We start from the raw sequence: 23,113 nt of genomic DNA on the forward strand, positions 1-23,113 counted from the left end.
TAAAAAAAAAAATTTAAATCAAGAAAAAAGAAAAAGTAAAACAGATCATATTGAACACACTCATACTTAAATAGAATATACAATAAAAATAAAAATTTACAAAAATATATTTCTTTCATTTATACCAGAAATAAAGTATTTAACAATATTTTTGTGAATACTAGTGGAGTTATAAAAATACGTTTTAGTGGTGTTAGCTATTTCTTCTTGTTTTTCTAAACCTGCTTTCAAACTATTATTGAAGAAAACACTGTTCATCTGTTTTCCATAAAATAATGAAGAGGAAATACGATCTTAAGCTTACGCTTCTTTTTTTATATCGATTAGTTCACATTTTTAAGTTCAAAGATACAACTGAAATTGAATTCAATGTCTTTTACGAAGGTTCAGACAAGTTTCTGTTGGTTACCATCCATACGCCTTAGATGGCTAATCAATTAGTAATAACTTTTTTCTTTTTCTGAATTATTACAACTTTTGAGTGTTTATACATTTTTGTAACATTATGTACGAAAATAATACACTCGAAAATATTTGTATTTATAGAATGTGTTATTTTTCTGTTACAGAGGGGTGGAGATGAAGGGGATCAGGGAAGTCCTGCATGGTAAAGATGTCCTTGTCACCGGAGGCTCAGGTTTCATGGGCAAGGTACTCTTAGAGAAGCTGATGAGGGCGACCAACGTCAGAAGGATTTACTTGGTCATCAGGTCCAAGAGGGGTCTCAGCCCTCAGACCAGGATCAACGAGATGATAAAGTTACCAGTGAGTAAAATATATAATATTTAATTACTGGGGATCTGAGGCACACTTAAGTATAATACTTCATGTAATATTATGTTCATGTAAGTAGCCTAGGATGTGCATAAATTCAGCAGCGCCAAACCTTCTTGAGGGCAAACATTTTAATCCTTTTCACTTAGAGGTATTATTCATAGAATTAATAAAAAAATAGTTCATATATATGGCTGTTTAGTTGTTTAGATGCGTTGGTGCCTTTTCCTTGTTTGTGGATATCACCAAATCGGAACCCCAGAAAAATAGAATTCCCCTTAAGTGGAACATAGGACGCCACAAAGTTCGTCTAAGTATTTTACAAGTTCTTTATCCCCAAACCATTCTTTAAACCCCTGGGTCTCTCTTAGCCGTCTCCGCTTTCGCTGACCCTGGTGGTTCCATTCTAGGCTCTGTCGAGTTATATCAGTGTGATCTGATCTGAGGGTGTGCCATAGCTTCGTCCATTTTCGAAGATTTAATGCTTTGTCGGATTTTGCATGTTTTTCATCACGTCATTTTCATGTCATATAAGACGACTCTTTGTCTCCCTCCGGATCTCTTGCGATGTCCACACTGGCGAGAGTTATTAGAATGCTTGCTGAGCTTTTGTCATCCGGTTTTCCACGTTCTCGTCGGCCCCTCCGTCCCAATTCACCATATTTCCAAGGTAGATGTATTTTTCCATACTTTTTAATACCTATTCCTCTAAATACAATAAACCCAAGCCCGTGCTGTTGTCCTATATTTCTTTTGTTTTGGAAGCATTAATTCTGTGACCTGTGTGCAGGTCATATAGCTTCTCCTGCATTTGCAAAGTACATCTCCATCACTGTCTGTTGCCCTCCACTGCAGTCCTCTATTTTTTGGAGTGCTTTTCTTTAAGGTAAAAAATCCTTTTTTACGTCTATTATTACATTAAAAGGTTCTGAGAGTCCTCTCATAATCCTAGATTATTTGATTGACGTCCTTGTACACTTTTTTAAACTGTATTTTAAAAATTAATAATCTTGTAAAAATGTACCCTCTTAAACAAAATGATGCTTTCACTCTTCTAGACACGTACTGTTTTTTTTCTTGAGCAAGTTCCAAAGAGGCGATTCCAATGCTTGATTCAAATAAAATAAAATTTCTTTATCTTATCTACGTTGTACTAATTTTCATGGAACATATTTTAATTCAATAAATATACCCTTTTAAGGGAATCTTCCTTCCCTTTTTATATATGTATTTTCAACAATATGTTGACTATGTTATATTATATTTTATAGTAGCAAGTTTTAATCTAGCTATGACTCCACTAGATATGTTAACAGATACTTATTATCTATGTAGTGAGATAATTATGAATTGATTTAGCAATTTAAAAGTTATAAATGACGTAACTAAATATCATAACACATTTTAACTGATAGTCTGAAATCAAATTCCGATCAATTTACAGTTCGTTTCGCAATTTCACACAATTATTATTTAAATAATATTTTCAACATCTTACAGCCAAAATGAGAATACGTACTACAGAGAGCTCGTTTAATCTATTCAATAACTCACCCCACGGCCGATTTCCAAGCTCTATTAACTCAGCTCTCTAAAAACTGATACATAGCAGGAAGCAGTCAACACGCAAGTTATTTCAGTTTATTTGTTAACATTTTAAGCAGACAGCGTAACGTATCTATTCCTATTGAGAATTTTTGTAATGAGACCTGTTGGCTAACAAGATAATTTCACTGGTTTTATTTATCGAAGCTGAATTCAAACTGTATGTTGCTAATACTAGCCTTGGTCTTACCATAACGTATTAGAAGAAAGTAGAGACTATCCTTTTAAGTTCAGTCGTAAAATAAGAGGCATAAATAGTAAAGTTATGATTCGTAGATAGACTGGTTCGGGGATAGACATTCACTTCATTTGCAATAAATCGATTATCAGGACCAAGGATGCACAAAATATTAAGGTGAAATGAAAGAAAGAAAAATTCTAATTTTTTACAACTGAATAGATGTGTGCACTTGATTGACACACAAAATCTGAAAATTGTTAGACAATGGCAAAGTATTACCAATTATTTTATATTATTAAATAATAAAACCGTGTTTTCGGATTCCACGCATCCCGAAATGTGAATCCTCAAAACTTGAGAGATTGTATTGAAAGAGATAAACCAATATTAAGTCCAATGCACAACATGTTTGTAATATTTTTACAAATATTTTTTCTTTAGTAATATTTTGAGAAAGTGTTATTTTAACATAGGATTTTAGCCGTGTCTTTATAAATATCCGATATATGGCCTTAGAAAACATATAATCGACCGACCTTTTGGCGGTAATGGTAGGTTCAGAGGAGGATCATCAAGTATCCTGTAACTTTGGCACTAAATCTTTTAAAAAAATGGTACTTCAGTTTTGGAGAAAAACAAGGGAGGTCGAAATGACAGATATATATATATTTGAAATTTTTGGGTTCAATGGATCTTGAAACGTAATTCATCAAAGTTTGAGCGTGTGTTAACTAATTTTTTCTTAGGCGATTATAAAGGTTTATTATTAAAAGTAATAGACTAAAAGGATTCCGAAAAAGTTTTGGGTTAATCACGACTCCTCACTGCTATTTGAATTGCATTTTGAAGTTAAATAATATAGTTAATAAATATTTATTCAATACTATTTATAAAAAAAAGTACTGACAAAATGGAACTAGCAGAGATGCTCTAAATCAGCGGTACATAAAGGTATGCTTGGGGTACCGCAATCGTATGTAGATTTTTAGTCTCTTGTTAAAACCTGGTCATTATTGTAAATAAAATTCCATTATCAAATGCCCTAAATTATCTCCTAAATACATAGGTTTCTATTGTTTCAGTTATTCTTAACTATAATAACAATTTCGATCTCATATTCACTGTTAACCATATGGTCAGGTATGACTTAAAATACCAGCTATGTCCACTCACTCTAGCTGTCTTACGGTCTTTTGTAAACATCAGCAAAAAAACAAACTCGTTTTTCGGCTATTGCACAGCCACTATTGGGCGTGGAGAGTCCAGTTTACACAAGTATTTCGTAAAAAAAAAAAGAAAAAAAAAGAAAAAAAAAAGAAAAAGAAAAGAAAAAAAGAAATCAGTACACCTGTGATAATTGTGGCACATGCATACAAATACCAAGATCCTAAAATGCGGTTTTTATATTTTATACGGTGGGCACTGAAACACAATTACCTCTTGGAAACCGAATACCGAACATTTAATCCGATCAATTTGATACCTCCTTACTGAGGTGGTAAGATGCTGTCACTTCCCAGGCATATAACAGTCATAAATAAATAATTTCAGTTCCCTACAACCTTTCGCTATTGAGCGAGGCTCTTCACACATTTTATAGGAGAACTCAAAACGTGTATTACTTCAAAAACTGGCATTCGAAATTTTTCACAATCGTTATATTTTTCCTTACAATATATTCTGTATGTAGGTAAGTGAACGTAAAAATTACAAGTTATTGCATTTATAATAGAATTACCGAGAAATAATTTTTCTGATCACAAAAATTCAGAGATTTCAAAAATGATATTTTAGAAAGATTCTGCATTTTTTTCTAATGAGGGTAGTTTTGATGTGATGAAGTGAAATTTACCATTTAGTTTTCAGTAGTCGTCATCGGTCAATTCTTTAGATAATAGTAGCGAAGATATACAGACCAGACAAAAGTCGATGATTTTTCTTTTAAAAATGATTTTTCTGACCCAAGAGAATGTAAATCTTTAAGACCAGTTCAAAATTGATAAATTGTTTCAATCATGCGGATGAATTATTATAGGGTCATTAAATTCAAGCTTCAAATAGAATTTTTTTTTTGAGGTGTAGATAGTTGACCGTAGATTAATGCTTCGAGAAGTTTGTCGGGGGGTGCGGTCAGCAAAGAACAACATAAATAAACAAAACTATATTTATTTATTTTATGCCGACGTTTCGACCTGAGTTTCAGGTCTTCATCAGGGGTTGTGGCGTAGAAGGCAGGATTGTGACTGACTGGGTTATTACTGATTGAGTATAAAAATAAAAATTACATGTTTGGTATAAACATCTTAAATCGTAAAAATTTGAAAATGTTTTTGGAATCAATTTTCATCATAAAATGTAAAAAATTACCACATTTTTTAATGTATAGGTAAATTATGAAGAATAAATTATGTAATTTACCAAAATTACATAAAAGACATAAAAGGAATCGACCAGCACTATGTTGACATAATTAATAACATCAACTTCTAATAATTGATGGCGGTTTAAGCTCGTGCTGATTTAGCAATATTTATTAAAAATGTCGTGTTGTAAAAAAATAATTATCATTAACTGGATTATAATGAACAGATGATTTAAAATTAAACATTTTTTTTTTCCGATGTAGAATATACATTTCTAAAGCGCAGTGGCACCGTGGTAAGGCACGATACTACTAACTCCAAGGACCCAGGTTCGAATCCGGCTGGGCAGAAAACGGTTTTCTGTTACACAGTAGCCGTGAGTCAACCCTGTGAGTCAACTGTCATTATTTATGTACAGCAAGTCACATAACAAAGAATTCAATCAACAAGTTTGAAAAGGATTAGTACTATACGTAAAATAATAGACCGAGTTACTACATACACTTCATTAGGGAATGTTTTTGTGGTTTATCATTAATTAAAAATAATTATTTCTTTCTTCTGTGAAACAAGAAAATCTCAAAGTGGGAATAAGATTGACCATAGATTATATCATTGATAATAAACGTAATTATAATAGAAGTACGCCACAGTTTTTAATTGCAAAAATAAAGGAATCCGCACATAATAACACATAATACCTGAGAAACATTTAAGAGCTATCCAACTGGGCCAAACACACCAACCAACTATGCCTATTACGTACGGTCCGGTGGTTATTAAGTGAAAGTCTGGTTGGAGGACGAACCAACGAGTGAGTATAGTCAGTGTCAGAATAATGTTTCGAGTTTCTCTTGCCTTGTTAAGTCAGAGTTACAGAATTAAATTGTTAAAAATGTTTATGATCCAACTGTTTAAAAAATCCATCAGAGTTAACTAGTTAAAGGAAATATGTAAACATACATTATATGAAATACACTCATCTAAACAAAATTACATTAACAAGGTCCGGAAGTGTAATGACGCAACTGTAAAGTTTATGAAATTGATTTTACTGTGTTGGCAGGATCACAAATGTATTTACTAGATGTTTTTAAGTCAACGTAATTTAATTTAAAAAGTCACTAGGGGGAGATTTATAAAGTAAAATTATGTGTATTTACAAACATCTAGTTACTCCATTTTCGAGCCCACCAGAAATATAAAGTCAATTTTACAAAATTTTGCAGTAGAATCATTAATAGGAAATCGAAAAAATCGCTTTTTTCACTGTCGAACAATTATTTAGTAAAGTTTTTTCGGAGTTATGTGGTTTGAATAATCTACTATGATTTGTTTAATTTATAGTTTTTGTGCCACGTAAGCATTTTTAACATGTTTTTGCCCAGTTTTTTAACGAATGAACTTCAGTATTGGATACAGGATTAAACCTCCAGACGGAAACCCACATTGTGAAAAATTGACCAAGTCATGTTATTAATTAATAACACTCTTAATACTACTCTTATTGTATGAGGCTTTGTGGGAATTTTGTCTGCACTTCCTTACTTAAAAAAATTTAAATCTGTACCGCTATAACCCAAGAAGCGTCAGGTGTTCAGTACTTTGTAAGAAAGACCAACGGTTGTTAAAGGAGGTAATTTAGTCACGCTCGACCATCAGATTTTTAGCGAATTTTTTTTTTCTGACCTACTAGAAAAAAAAATTAAGAACAACAAATTAAATATATACAAAAGAAAGAAATTAATGTATATATGCGGGCAAAATATGAATCTTGTTTTGCCAGTGTGGCATTATAAGATAGGCTCCCGGGTCCGCTGAAGGCGGTGTATCGATGTTGGCATATGGTGCCTTTAGCTTACTAGAAATAGGGAGGAGCTATTCCGGCTGGCGTTGAAGAAGTGATGACTTCCGGCTGTAGAGCCAGAAGTCCCTCCCAAGGCGAGAACATCGATCAGGGGAACAGTGCTCTGCCACCTCCCAGGTCTTGGTGGAGGGGTGATTTCTCGGAACAGTGGATTGGCACAGGCTTTCAGCCCATCAAAGAACTTGATGTGCCTACGGCCTATGAATTCTGGCACAGTTGGGAGTTGGAGCTCTTCACATATTTCTCTGTTCCTGGCCCGTTGGAGTGATGTTCCTCGTACTATTCGCCTCAGGAGGGAGTTCTGGAAACTCTGTAGTTTGGTTTGTGTCGTTAAGTAGTGGTGTCTCATTAGTGGTGGACCATAGAGGAGCGTTGGACGAATGGTAGCCTTGTAGCTTCAGCCGCAGTGAGAGTTGTTGTGACATCAGGAGATGGTAGAGCCTATGTGACTTCTGCCGGGCCTGCTTGAGTCTCCCCTTGGCATGACTGGAGAGAGTGAGGTGCCGGTCAACAGTCACGCCGAGGTAGAGGATGGTGTTGGAGATATTCCGACCCTCGTCATCCACGACGAACCGCTGGGGTAGTCTGCTCTTCTTGCCCTTCTGAAAGGACATGACGATGGCATCCGTCTTAGCTGGGTTAACTCTGATGCCATCCTTCTTAAGAGCAGCTACGGTGGTGGCAGAGGCGGCTTGTGCGTGGCGGAGGGCCAATCCAGCTCTCATGCTGGAGGCTTTTTTTTTTTCAATAGGCCACACTTCGATTTCAACTGACTATCTGTCAACATGCCACCTTTTAGCCAATTGAGAGTACCGACCCAATTTATGAGGCGGAGTGGACTCCAGGAGGGCTGATGCCCTCAGCTCCCCGCCCGTGAGTTAACCTGCAGTGTTGACTCACGGCTACAGTGTAACAGAAAACAATTTTCTGCGCAGCTGGATTTGAACTTGGGTCCTTGGAGTTAGTAACCACGCGTTTTACCCCGTTCCCACCGCGCTCCCTTTAATTACTAGTAAGAATGTAAACAAAATAATACCACATTGCCTTAGCAAGGTGCCACCGTGTACTTCCCTTCCTGACTAATCTGTGCAAATTAAAAAAAAAAATGAATAATGATTGGGTGTTTTAGTGAAGGTATCTTTCAATTATGTATAATCATGGTTTGATATATAATAACACATAATTATTTTTGCAATTAAAAATTGTGACGTGCTCCTATTAACGTTTATTATTGATGATATAATCTATGATAAAATGTAATTCCATTTGGAGTCTCTGTTTCACACTAGTAATATACCATAAGGATTATTATACCAATGATACTCAAATTGGCAATAAAATCAATAGAAAATTGAATACATACATCAGTAATAATAAAACTTACAAAAATAAACCGGTGAAGGGTACAGGGATATCATCATTAATTAATACAGTGGTTAATACTCGAACCAAGCGATGTATTTCTGATTGAGCCTGGAAGGTATTTGTCGAGATAAAAAGTGTTGGACTTGATTATCAGGTTAGAGATGCATAGGTTTCTAGACAATATTAAATAAAAGATAGATCGAACATAGCAGTACAACTATATGTGTGCCCAGAAACGCAGCCCGAGTGACCTACAGATACATGATACAAACATAAATATAAAAACATAAATATATGAGTAAATAAATAAAATGCTGTCATGGAAACCCCGATCAGCCTTAGAACAGCTGAATAGACCAACACAGAGCATCTGTTTGATCGATTTATAGTTTTTACGGGTAGAAATAGACCTTGTGATATGATTTGATTCTAGTATTAAGCATAAATATTCATATAAGATCTAGAAAGAAAATAATCATAACTGTTATCACAACGTATCCATAGAAAGGAATATTATAAACAATAGAATGAATATAATAAAGTTGATCTCAATGCAAGGGAAAATCAAAGCTACATAAGTCGGTTAAAACCAGTTGAATAAAAAAGACATAATACTCCTTTCTATGGTATTCATCCGTATGTAATATTCATAAATTTATTAATTCATTCAAGTGCCTAAAACGCTTTACTTTCCGGATAAAATTACAATGGAAGTGAGTGGTTTTTTTTTCAAGAATGAATACGCTGTAACGCAATGAAATAATTATGATTACGCAATTAATATTTTACTAAGCAATAAAATAGTTATGAGCAAATGACTTTATAGTAATGGCTGTTTTAGAAGAGATGGAAGAACACTATTTCTAATTAAAAATGTATTTTCCAATTCGTTTTTATAATAAGATGTCTTAATATTCAACAAGCAATGGAGTTCTAAATACTTGGAAAAAAAAAACATTAAGATTTCTCTTTGCTCCAGCGAATTATCTGTGCGATAGCTAATGGACTCGTCTAAAATGTCAGATTGGGAATTTTCGGTGAGACACTTAGCAGTGTGGCACTACGCCCCCGAAAATATAAAACCTGATAGATTGACTAAAATAAATCACTTATTAAACTACTTGGTCAAGTTTTTTAGGGTTATGTATTTATTTACTCCATTACTCGTTATTCAACTAAATTTCTAGCCTGGTGTGTGGTAGACCTACTGTAGGTTCATCAACAACACTAAATTAAAATATATGAAGAAAAGAAGGATAAAGTATTAATTTCCAATCCAACAGTTCTCCTATCTAATATTACGTGGATATAAAAGTTTTATATTCTAAAATTCGTAGTGTAGTTTACTTTTTATAAAAAAAAAAATAGATACAAAACCTTTTTAGCCGTGCTTGCCTTAGTTTTCGATGTTTTGAAATGTTTTTGAATTTTTACTTTCATTCACCAAAGCTAAACTCTGTATGTCCAGATAGGCCATATAATTGTCATGTAGATCTTTTGTAATGAATTGGAAGTTGAGACCGTTTGTCCAGTAAGTGCTGTCGAAATCGACGTGCAGTTTCCTGTTTTTTCAGTCTTGTATGAGGATTCCTGGCTAGTCGTATATCCAGATGTAGTTCAAGGTAGCGGATCTGTTCTACAGGGGTAAGAGCAACATTATTAAAAGATATTGTAGGGCATTCGGTGGGTTTACGACGAAGGGTAAAGGTTGTTTGATGTGATTTGTTGGGATTTATTTTGATCCTCCAATTACGGCACCATTCGCGATATGCGACTGGAGAGTTTGGGATGAAATCAAAGGATTATTGTTGACTGCAAGTACACATGCGTCATCAGCGTAAGTGCTGTAGATAGTGTTAGGATTGGTTGCCATGTGCACGAAATAGAAATGACATACTTATGGCAGGTGTATGGTAGAATTTTTTTGAACGACCGAAATTACAATTTTATAAAATCCATTTTTCACATTTTCACGAAGTGAAAATGCTCTCATGAGGGTTCTAACAATTTTAATTACCCTTGGCAAATCAGTGTACAATTAAGTGGTATTTAATATCACCTAGGTCCTATTATTATTTTTAGGTCCTTTAATTATTTTTATTTGTCATAACCAACTATCTCACATTTTAACTGGCAATGGAAACAGATAAATATAAACTATGAATGGAGTTGATAAATAACTTAATGAGATAACAGTAGTAATATAGGATTAATAGATACCGTTAAAATGCCAAAGATCTTGTAAAAAATAATATTTAACTAATACAATTATAGAAAGTAACGGAGAATGACGAAGAACGCACATAAAAGAGTTCTGCTCTAATGAATGATAACCAGGCGGGCGCATGTGGAGTATGTTTTTCCAATTTGCCACTCTGATTATTGTTCTCATATCACAATAATTATTAAATCATATCACAATAATTATTAAATCGTTTGGTTTTTAATTTCATTTAACCTATAATTGATCGTTACAGTTGGCAGAATGACTAACTCCTCAAAATCATTCTTAGCATTCTCAATGGATTCTATGGAAATTAAGCATCGAATAAATGATTAAGAACAGAGTGCGAAATTTGGTGAAGTTTTATATTTTTTTGCCATAATTTTGCAGAAGAGAAATAATAAAATTTTCAACGTGAAATATTATCAAAAGTAATTTTCTTATAACTGCTAAAATTGAAGTTTATCCAATTTATCAACTGTATGGCTCATTTGGAAAATTGGTATAGTGAAGTATAACCACCGCACCAGTATGCACGCAATTATGGACACCACGCCAGAATCCACACCAAATTTCTATAGTCTATTGTCTAAGAATCAGATCGAAAATTTTGAGAATGGTTATATTAGGGAGGTTTCATGCCGACCCTCTGCCACTGATGTTTATAGACCTATTTATCTGTAACTTCATTGAATCAATGTTTGTATTTTGAATTTCCTTGTGATACCTGGCTCTTGTACCATTCATCGCCGGAAACTTCTATTTAATATTTTGATTTTCAGAATTTAGAAATAATATCATGTAAGGTATAGTTTAAAAAAATACGTTTCATTAAAATTTTAAACATCTAATTCTATTAAAATGTGGCATTTTTCTGTCAAAAATTAAAATCCGTCAAAAAAACAAAACAAAAAAACTGTTTTGAAAGTGACCGTCTCGAGGAACCGGTCTTCCAGCGATCGTGCTTTTGATTACAAGCCACAGAATGGAAGAAGGGAGAGGGGAATGGTTAGCACTGGAGAACAGCACTCCAGGAATCCTTGTATGCCTTGACCTCTGGTCTCTTCTAGACGGCCCACAGGACTTGGCTGTTGGTGTCTCAAGCCAGTGATATCGCCCGGCTGATGATTACCAATAGTTAATGGATTTATTAGCAGCTAGACATAGATAATTGTGTAAAACGAAAAATAGTTCCAAACTATACAGCTTGCTAAGAAATTGCCTGATTTCTTAGAGCACAGGTGCGAGAAATGTTGGGCCAGGGTTTAATGAAATGTCTAATGTAAAAGTAGCCACATGGTCATCTTGCCTTCCGTAAATTAATAAATTACAGTGGATTCAGCAGATTAATAGAGAGTTTTTTTTTCTTGAGTAGGTTGTTACTGTTAAAACCATACTGTTATGGTTTTCCCACCGTCCTACGAAAGATTTTTCACAAAATTCTTCAAAAGCTTAATTCTTAAAGGATAAATAAGAAATAATTGTTCATTTAATCCTGCATCTACAAATGTTATATATATATTATTCCTAGGTACAAAAACCTAACATTTGCCTGTTGATATTTTTTATTTATCAGTATTTATCTGTTAAACAATTATTGTTTCAAATTAAGATAGAATCGTCATTTACTTTACCAAAATTGATAAACTTATTTTATCAACTTATTATTTTTTTTGATTAATTTTTTTTTCTAAATTTTGAAAAGATTAAGAGGATGAATTAGAAATATAGCTTGTTTAAGACAGAAATAGAACAGAGTGAAAGTTGGTGATAAAGGAACTCGAATCCTTCCCATTCCTTCTGCATGCGGAAAAAAACTAGATAAAAAATTAAATAATAAAAAATAAATTAGACCATCTTGAAAATGATAGCGATAAAAAAAACCCAACAACTTTATTCGGTTATTAGCTCAGGGAGAAATAGTAAATTCGATTAATTAAAATGAATTTGTAAATTTTTAATATTATTATTGATAATTTCCATTGGCTGCTAATGGCAATTATCTGTATCTGTAGAATAAAACAGAACTATAGCACGCTACGTTGCTGCTAAAAAAGCAGCAGGGAGCGACCAATCTGAAAAAAAGGAAAATCAACAAAATCGAGAAATTGAAATAAGGTAGCCATGAGTTATATTAGAACGCCTATCTGATTGCTATCGACCTAAGCAATCAGAAACAATGACTGACAAAAGGTCACATTGGTGAACGAATGATCCAGAAAGGTCAGTTTTTTTTAAAAAAAAAAAGTGTTAAAACATTAATTTATTTTGCTCTATTTTATAACTTTTTCCTAAGAATAGCTATAAGAAAGCTCAGGTTTTGAAAGAAAAACAATAGATAGAGGTTCTCAACTATACTCCGAGCCAACTATGTTTATTGATTTAAATCCCCACGAACCCAAATTAAAAATAAATAAATGGAAAAAGAAATAAAAACCAATGAGATGGTATAATTTCCTTTTTTTTTATCCTAAGGGTTGGAAAAAGTCTACTATTAGCTCCTATATTATTTTAGATCGTCATATCTTTAAACATATTCGAAAAAATATTAAAATATTAACTAAATAATAAACATAATTGTTTTCAATGCTAAATTTCAATTCAAACTATAAGTTAGGTTGGGTTTTAGATGTTTTGATATGGATATATATTTTTTATTTATATAATTATAGCTAACGGTGAAATTAAGTAACTATTTTATGGGTTAATTAAAGTTTCACAGTCTTCAGAACAAACACATTTAGTGATATTATATATTTATCAATAAAATTACTTTATTTGTGACTGAACTCTTGTTTTATTAATATAATAATTTACCATAACAACAGTTCAATTCCATTTTTACTTTGTTCATGTCTCAGTTTAAGAAGTTTAAAATACAGTTTTAACCAAATTAGCATATAAGAAATTGGGGATTTGTACAGTCAGCTTTTGAAGTTTTGTACATTCTATAAGGAAAATTTCCTGTAGAGTAAGGCACTTAATAAATTTTAAAAACAACTGTACCCAAGTTTTTAAATTCAGGTTAATTTAAAACTCAGCTCGGTCATAATACAAACAGCACAGAAAACTGAGATTTTAATATCATCTACATCTTTTTCAAGAATACTACCCCTGAAGTACCTTATTAATTTTGTTTATTTAAAATAATTAACCAGCTTCATTATTAGCACTAGCGAGGAGTATATGAAAATAGTTATAAATTTTTAAAAATCGTCATAACAATAGTTGAAGCCTTGAAATAGTAATATTAGTTTTTTACTTACCTATTAATGAATTTTCAGAAATTCTTATTTTCTTATTTTATCTTATTTTTCAGAAAGCGTCAGGAATTTTGGTTTGAAAACTTCAAATTCGGTGTCAACACTATAGTAAACTAATAGAATCGTAGAAATTTCAATTACTTTTTTTTTTTGTGTATCTAACTATTATTTGAATGGATTAATTCGGTGACTTAGTTTTGAAAACGGTATCCGGCACGCCTTTAGCCTGAGTGATTTTTGTTTTAGGGACACATCCTATCTAAAATAAAACACAAATATTCTTCGATTTTTTTCTTTTAACTTAGTATTTTTAAAATAAAAAAAAATTAAGATAAAATTAATCTAAAGACACATATGCAATGCTCAGTGATCAGAATTTATTTTTAAGTTTCTTAATAAGAATAATTTTAATAAACTGTCCTATTTTTTTCTTATATTTGAAATAGGTTTGTAACTGGAATATTTAAAAATGTACAGTCTGACAAATTGTTTAAACGTCTTATCTTGCCTGAAAGGAAACAATAGGTATTGATCAAACCTAATTGTTATAGCTAAATTGTGTTATATATTTTTTTAAAAAATTGATACTAACACTAGATGAATTAGATAAGTAAACAAACCAATTTTTAAAGAAACTTATATATTTGAATGTTTTTTCTATTCATCATCATCTGTGGCGTTACAACTCTTGCAGAGTCAATCCTCCTGAAACTTGGTCCGCCAGCGTTCTCTATTGTTTTTTCTATTTGTAATTAGAAATTAAATAAATAGATTTTATACAAACTATTAAATGATCAAAACTGAAGAGGTGGAAACTATCCTCTAAACGTCCAAAGAAAAAAGAACATGACTTGAAAACTATTGTGCTTTAATGTTTAACGTTAAGGCTGTAAGAGGTTTTAAAAAAAAATGTCCAATTTAAACAGAAATATCTATTTTGATACTATATATAAATAATTGCACCAGAGAGAATTATTGTAAGAGTGTTTATCATCGCTAAGGTTTTATTAAAAACGGTGGGTATCGAAAGTAGTTTCCATCTTATGGTTTCATTGACAGTTCTTGGGGATGGTAAAAAAAAAAAAATTACTAATCATTATTAACAACAAGAAGACATAGTGAAATTAGGCCCAAGAAGGCTTTGCTCCACGTGGGAGAGCATTGCTACACCTGGCGGTTCCGCTGGCCAACTGGCCAATTGGCGTAATCACCAGGAGCCTCACACATCCAACGCTACTACGTTTCTTCTACAATCTTAATAGTGCAATGTGAGTCTCGAGTTGTGCATTTAATTGTAAAAATGATACGTTTAAAGGAGTTTTCTATAATAACCGATGTACACATAACGAATGAAAATAAAAAAAAAATGGTGCGCCGATTTTAATCTTGTCTACTTGGATATAAAATTAATCCTCGTAAGTTTCAGAACGAAAAACTATAGCAGAAAAACCAAATTATAGCATTTCATGTCATGATATGTTACTAATACTAAGAGTGATTTTATATAGTTACCCTGTCAGCCGATAAGCTCAAATACAGTTTAAGTGAAATTAAAAGTTATTTAATAACTATGGTGGCATGCTTGGAGGGAGAAGTGAAATGGAGAGTGTAAGCTGGCAGAAAAAGTGAAGCCAAAAAGATGAGCCTTATGTACCTTTCAGAGGCATGGCAGAGGCGTAGGGGAAGAGTACGAGCTAATCACTGTATACCTTATGTTTCAGTTTATATTACAATGGCTGACATTCCTATTACCTCAACATAAGCTTTCCTTTCTTTGGCGGGACCGTTTTGGCTTCACTTCGGCTATGAAGGAGAATTATAATAACACTCTCCTGGTGACAAGGAAACGTTATCAAGGTGCTCCCCTTGCGTATCCATCCGCCAGTTAAAACATTCTTGTTCTTATCCATTAAATTCTCTGACTTTTCTCGTTAATTTTTTTTAATCGTTGGGTTTCTAACGATATATAATGTCTCTAGATCACATAACTCCAGAAATACTTTTTTAATCTGGAAAAACATTTTTCCTCTTTTTTCTTAAGTTAATAATCAAATCATTTCATAGTTTATATTAATCCATTTTTAATTACTAGTAAGAATGTAAAACAGATAAGTTTTTCAAATAAACAACGTTAAAGGAAATTCAAAAGTATTATACCCCCCTCCTCACCCCATAATTTCACATTTAAGCTCTGTCAAACTATTACATTGATCGGTTTTTAAAAAATCGTTTTTATAAAGAAGCACTTCCGGTAAGTCGATTTTCACTAAAAATCTACTTTGACAATTTTAGAGCTAGGCTGTTCACACACATACACATACACAAGACACATGCACGCGCGCACATCTACACACATTAGGGGACGGTCACTTCCATAATTGTTGTAGACTCACTCGAGTTAAATTTGGATTATATATGCCTCATTCACACACTCCAAAAGTGGAATAATTACTGACTGACTGAATAACATCCTAAATTTATAAGGAAAAACAAACAAATGTCCATAAAAGAAAATAATCAAACAACAGAAAACTGACATTACAGACACCTTCTCCAATTTAAAGACTTTATAACTAATTACATTTATTCAAGAAAACGCTACCTATATTTTTAAATCTTTAAAGAAAACTCTTACGAAGTCATTGTTTTTACTGTATATTAGTCCCTTTCTTCTGCCTCCAAACAAACAATAATCCTAGAAAAGACTAGAATTTTACTTTTTTGAAATTGTTGAATAATTACTACCGTAGTAGAACTCTGCGATGCTTCAAAGGCTGGGAGTCATATTGGATGGTCAGTAGTTACAGATGTTGAAGAACTGATATATAAACCTCCAGGAGCTTGTCCAGTTTTCACAGGAGAAGCCTATAAAATAAAATCGATAGTTTTCATTTGCGTACCCTCGCATTATGGTATAACTGGCAATGAGAGAGCTGATGCAGATGCCAACTCAGCTCGTCATCAAGATACACCACAAGTAACTATTATAGAGATGATCCAAAGAGAAGAATGGACACATCAGTTTAATACACTTGCTCAGGAAATTTGGAACCAAAATTGGAAAACATGCGGTACTATGTGGTTAAAAAAGATTGCACTCTGTGGAAAACCTCCAGTAGAAAGTCAAGGCGAGAAGAGGTCATCCTCAGCCGTCTCAGTATTGGTCACTGTGAATTTTTACATGGCTACTTGTTAAGTGGTCTAGAACCACCTATGTGCAATTCATAGGAACGTTGAAACGGGTGCTTTTGGGGTGCCTCCTCTTCGCTGCTCTGAGGAAGCAACACAAGGCATGGATGGATTTTTCAAGACAATGAAAACGAAATAGAAAAATTAATGTTTTTTTTTTTTAAGCTACTGAAAACTACAGCAGAACATAGTTATTGCCATTTATTCACCTTAGGGGTTGTAGGATTTACTCATCCAATTTTGTAAATTTATTCAATATCACTTGGGGGCCCCCGTCAATGTAAAATGAAGACAGCGCGAATCCCATATAACAACATGACGTCTCAGGCGCTCGTCAAATCTCTCTGAACAGCCTGGTCACTTGTTCAACGTCCACCACACCTTTTTTATGCGTTCGTCGGAAGAACCTCTGGATCGGTAAAATTTACAACACCACAAGCTCATTGAAATCCAATACAAGACGTGAGGAGAAGAAGATGGATACATATAGTGGATAGTGGTACCTTGGACCGGATACATCAGTGGCGCATGAGACAACGATCGTCAGCCATCACCACAGAATCGTGAGAAACAACCATTCTCTCTCTTTTATTTGCTCCTTTAGAGACTATATACATGATGTATTATTATAAATTATATGATAACATGTTTCCAAAATGTCTTACAATTCGCTTTATAAAACTATAAACATGCAATAAAGGGCTCCCGGTTGTAAGGAACTTACTGGGCCTCTGAGATTGCAAACAGGGGTAGAGGTTGAATAAATCAATAAATAAAATAATTATCAAGTGTTAAACTAATCGTCCAACTGTCGCTACAATCTTCAAGTTAGAAATTTCAACATTCACTAAAATTTAATTGTTGAATTTATTACTATTTATTAATATTACTCTTTAACATGCAACATACCTATAAAGTATCCGATGTTGCTATTTCCAGTTCACTAACTGCACTGTGCTCTGTCTAATTTAGCAGCTAGTACCCTGACTCATCAAAAGAGATAGAGTACATCATCATTACATTCCACGGCTATTATTTATGAAATGTTTATTTTATTAATTGATGTTTGGACACAGTCAGAAACGTCATCCGATTCTCGAATAAAAGATATATGAAGTTTTAAGAGTATTTAATTTCCCAGAAGTTTCTATATATGAATATTTGGTCCTAAGAAAACTTATAGAAGAAAACCTTCATACAGAAGGTTTGACGATGATTTTTTAATTCACTCTTAAATATGATAGATGAATATTTCTGCTTTATCAAAGGAGTATAAAGAAATATATCTGTATATCTTGCTGTCCTCCAATGCCGGGGTTCACACGCATATACTTTGTCTTCGCTGCGTTCACAACACGTCTTTTCTTGCAGTATCACGTTGCAGGTCACGTTGATAGGCGTACCTTGTCACAACAAAAATCCTCTCAATCACATTGATGTCTTTCCCAATGTACAATTACTAATTACAATTTCTAATTACAGTAAATAGTAATCACAATTACATTTTGACCAACACAGGAATTATCCAAAGGAATTCTCAACTAACAAATCCAACTCCAATATTGTCAATAAAGGTTTTCAATGGATATTTTTTATTATGACAAGTTTATAAACTATTTTGCCAAAATATACTGAAAACAAAACAAAATATGTAATTTAAAAATTTTGCTATTTAAGTTTACCTTATTTTAATTTCTGATATAAAATAAATACTAGACCAATTTTTATCATTCGCTGCTGAAAATAGACTCAAATTCAATAAAATGAAACACAACTGAAAGTAAAAACGGTTAGCGATGATAGACACAAAGTGATTTTCTCAAAATGTTATAACCACCAATTTTGACTTTATCTTTAGTTATATATATTGAAGTAAATGGGTTAAATAAAAACTAGCAGAGTCAATAAAAGTTGAATATAATTATAAAAAGACTCATTACATATAAGCACATAACAAAACGCCATGAGGGCATGAGCTTGGTTAATCAACATAGTCCGTAGCAGCAAGGTAGGTTACAATTAGCAGTGTTGCCAGTGTCAACCGAATAAAAAAAAAACTTTAGACAACACGCACAAATCTTTCAATGAATATAACAATAGACAAAACTCAATAAAACAATTTATCTCAACAATATATTTATCGTTTATATTTGCCCACGGTCAGCGGAGAAGGGGGTGAATAAAAGGAAATATATATACAATCGCAAAAGGGGAAAAAAGTAACAAAACAATAAAGAATGGATTGCTCCCTAGGTGCCACGTTATTTTTTCCCTTCGAAATAATGAAAACCCCGAAATTATTTAACTACAATGTATCCCAATAAAAACAATTATCGAGTTATGACCACAGGCGAATACCTTTACATATAGATAAGTGAACAACAAAAAATAAAAACATAAGTAAATTAACAAGTTGAAAGCAGTGTATATGCATAAGGAAGAACAGCAGAACTATATGAACTTAAGTTTAATAATAAAAAGAATTATATATACACAGAATGAAAAGGAAGTAAAAAGAATTCTTATCAATTAATAAAACAAACAAAACTTATAGCCTGACTTAACCTGAACTTAAATGCTTAACTTTATGAACAAAATTTACATTAATATACAAAATAGGAATATAAAATAAAATGAAGTTTAGTTCGAATCCCACGAAGTCTTTAGGTGTACATCTGGTAGAACACAAGGTTGCCCGATTACTCCTTTTCGGTTACCGCCTCACATTCCCTGGAAGTATGAAAATGACACCTGCCACAACTCTGCTATCCAGAACATGCAGAAGAAACGTTGCAAGGCACTGCACTATATCCCAACTTCTAGTGTTTAATGACCGTCTATTGAAGTAGAACACCATAATTTTGAAAAACAAAACATAACATTTCTCATATGGTGAAATTTCGATTCAAACAATAAAGACACAGGACCTGATAGACTATCAACACTTCACATTGAACAGTCGTAACGTGTTCCAAAACCAAACTGTCACCTTCACAAAACCAAGCCCACTCGTCTAAACATATCGATAGTGTTTTTTTTCACCATGATAACCATAACACCACTTGTGTACGCAGATATAGCCAGTGTTTTATTTCACCATGACAACCGTCACACTCCTTGTCTACGCAGATATCGCCAGTGTTTTTATTTCACCAGGGCAACCGTAATAATGTGTTTAGATTAAGTACACTTAAACACATAATATCCGGTGTTACAGAAAGACACGGAGAACTGCCTCCTGCGGGTAACTCTTTGAAACCAGCAGAACCGGTCTGGCTTCTTCCTAAGGCAGTACTAAGTTTCTTTTTGCCCAGAACTGGATTCTCTATATTACTGTTTCACTTACTATCTGGTACAAAAGGAAGGAAACTTGTGAGGTCTTGTTTTTATGAACTTTAAAAAGAAAGCCTGGGCTTGTTAAGACTTGAATAGCAACTGTGTTATTTTTTCAATTAAGGTTCATATTAATTAGTTGCAGCAAATCTCAATATCATCGATAAAGCTTGTTAATTTTATTTTATAAGATTTTACACAAAATTCTTATTTTTTTTTTTTAATGGTGTGTTTAAGGTTGACCGAAGGTTCAACTATGAGGAAAAGATTATTATTACGCTCTGCAGAATAATAATAAACCGAAATAAATTAAACTTATTTTATGTGCATCGATGCTTTGGTCTAAATTTCAGGCCTTCATCAGGGTCGGAACCAAAAAACGAGCTACCAATTATAATTAGTGAAAAAAAACCAAGATAAATTATAAAAAAAAAATTGAAACATCACAAACGATACTAAAATAAGATGAATGTAATATTACAAAGGTAGAATTTATACAAACATTGAAAATAAAAAAAAAATTTTTTTTTTTTTAAATTACAAAAAGGAACAACAAACACAACAGTGCTCTATGTAAATGATGAAAAAATATTTTTAAAATAAATAAAAATATTACAAAAAAGAATTTAAAATATAGCAATGTCCTATATAAATACCAAAAAATAGTTTTTTACATTCATATTTTCTATTTATAATTTACATTATGCACTGTTCGATTTTTAATATTTTTTTTCTTTTTCTATTTGTTTCAACGTTCGCTATATTTTTGTATAAATTCTTACCTTTGCAAAAAATAAAGTAATCTATTCGAGCAACATGAAAAAAGTGGCCAGAAGGGAAAATCGGTTAACAAAAAGCAAATAAAACAACATAAATAGCCCAATTATTTATAAGTAATCCTATGCATATATACATAGATACATATATACATATACAGAAATGCATGTATACGCTAGCAATAACTTAACACATGTTTAAATACACATATATTTGAATAAATCTCATGTTTCGTATCTCGATTTTAAAATACTTTTTCTTTTTCATTTCTAATTTCTCATATATTTTTATATTTTAGTATGTAGGATTTATAATTTATAAGCATTACTAGTATATTTTGTAAATTGTAAAATCTTGGTGTATATTTAATATATATTTAAATATACTTTATATTAAATATTAATATGCATTTTTCTCATTAATGTTCACAGGTATTTGATCTCGTTCGGAAGGTTTGCCCTGAAAGATTGAAGATACTGGTACCGCTGGAAGGAGAGCTTGGACAAGACAATATAGGGCTTTCCGAAGATCAGGTTAAGCACTTGGAAGAGAACATCTTCGCCATCTTCAATTTTGCCGCCTCTTTGAAGCTCGAAGACCCGCTCAAGACTCTTGTCACAATTAATACTGTTGCCACACTCAAACTTCTCGAGATGGCCTGCAAGTTCAAAAAACTGAAGGTATGTTGCTTGATTTTATCACTACCTTTTAGGCCTACTTATGCCACATTAGTAGGACGTAGGATACTCGCATGTTTTGTACACTGTTTATTCTACTCCTGTCAACAATGCCACTGATAATCAATGGAGAGTCTTACTTAAAACATAATGAAAAAATGATAGAACATAAGTTACACTGTTATTGTTTGAGTGCACTCAACAGATCACCTCTAAGGGGTTTCAGCTATCTAATGGTTTAGAGTTACAATTCTAATGAAAGTATTTAAGAAATGTAAATGTTTTGCGTACATTATATCGAGCTGTTGGATACTGTGATATGTAGCCGTTATTTTTTTTTCTAAATCAGTGCCTTTCGTGTTGTATGTCTGGTGTTTGTGTTTGTTTTTACAAATAATTAACAAAAAATATTTAAATTTAAGTTATTGTAAGTACTCTGTAGCTACTAACAGCTTCCAGTTCCTAGCACTCAGGTCTGGAATTATTGGTGCCAATTTCGGGAACTATGGTCCTCAGAAAAGTACTCGGTAAAGCTATTCCCTTTAAGCGAGTGGAAGCCCTTTTAATTAAAATGTACTTTAACTAAAATCTTAATAGGTTTTTACATCCCATCTAATCCAAACACTCTTGGTGGCATCATTCACAAGATATACATCATTTGTATAAAATATACACTAAGGAAACTTCTTGTTTCTTTAGTTTTAGTTTCTTCGCACTTTGATGTTTTGGCTGAAGTAGCTGAGTAGGTTGACACGTCGTCTTGGCAACCTCATGTCAGCAGTGGTTCGATTTTTGACTAGAAGGGTTAACTTCTTTTAAAAAACTTAACCCTTCCTTACTGGTTAGAATAGTTTGGTCACGCATTGTATAACCATCCCGTATGTCAGAATATATTTTGACTATAAAGTATTAAGAAGCTAGCTTATTTTTATAAGCCCTAGAGGGCCTTACATGGTTGATATAACTTATATTATATATATTTTTTTAACAGTTAATTATGAGGGGGTATGGTCATACAAATGACACTCCTAACTATATACAATGTTCTTATTAAAAAAAAAAAATAGATAAGAATAATGCTTCTTAATAAAAGAGAAAAGTAAAATTAATAAAAAAAATAATGATATTGGTACACTTAAATAAAACAAACAATTGTTTTCTAATAGTAAAAAGAAACAAGTTAATTTGAAAAAGGGAAGAGAGAAGAAAAGAGAGAGAGAAAAAATAATAATAATGAATAAATAAAATGAATCATAATAATATGTAAATAGAGGTAGTGTGACTATGAATTAATTTTATATTTATTAAAAATTTATAAAAGAATGTCCTGCAGCAGTCTGGGCTTCAGTCTTCGGGTTGAGGTTGGGTTTCCCAGGTTGTAGGTCACTGCTCCTTTAACTGTCGGCAACTGGGAGTGGAACTTCATGAACCGTTTTTGACTCCACTTGTAATTCGCGATACAATTGGCTATTTCTTATGAAGCAAGCAGCATTTA

General features: G+C 32.7%; 1 protein-coding gene across 1 annotated transcript in view; it reads left to right on the top strand.

Annotated features, from left to right (window-relative positions):
• The window catches only part of LOC136795980 (putative fatty acyl-CoA reductase CG5065), a 56,853-nt gene extending 35,100 nt beyond the window's left edge, over window positions 1-21,753 (top strand). The window contains exons 2-3 of the mRNA XM_067048284.1: window positions 570-765; window positions 21,373-21,753. Of these exons, the coding sequence (XP_066904385.1) occupies window positions 580-765; window positions 21,373-21,738 (552 nt within the window). The 5' untranslated portion in view covers window positions 570-579 and the 3' untranslated portion in view covers window positions 21,739-21,753. The remainder of the gene's footprint in view (window positions 1-569; window positions 766-21,372) is intronic.
• The last annotated feature ends 1,360 nt before the right edge of the window (window positions 21,754-23,113 follow it).

Source organism: Halyomorpha halys, unplaced genomic scaffold (assembly GCF_000696795.3).
Source record: "Halyomorpha halys isolate HHAL.00 unplaced genomic scaffold, Hhal_1.1 Scaffold542.1, whole genome shotgun sequence".
In the NCBI taxonomy this organism is placed as follows: domain Eukaryota; kingdom Metazoa; phylum Arthropoda; class Insecta; order Hemiptera; family Pentatomidae; genus Halyomorpha; species Halyomorpha halys.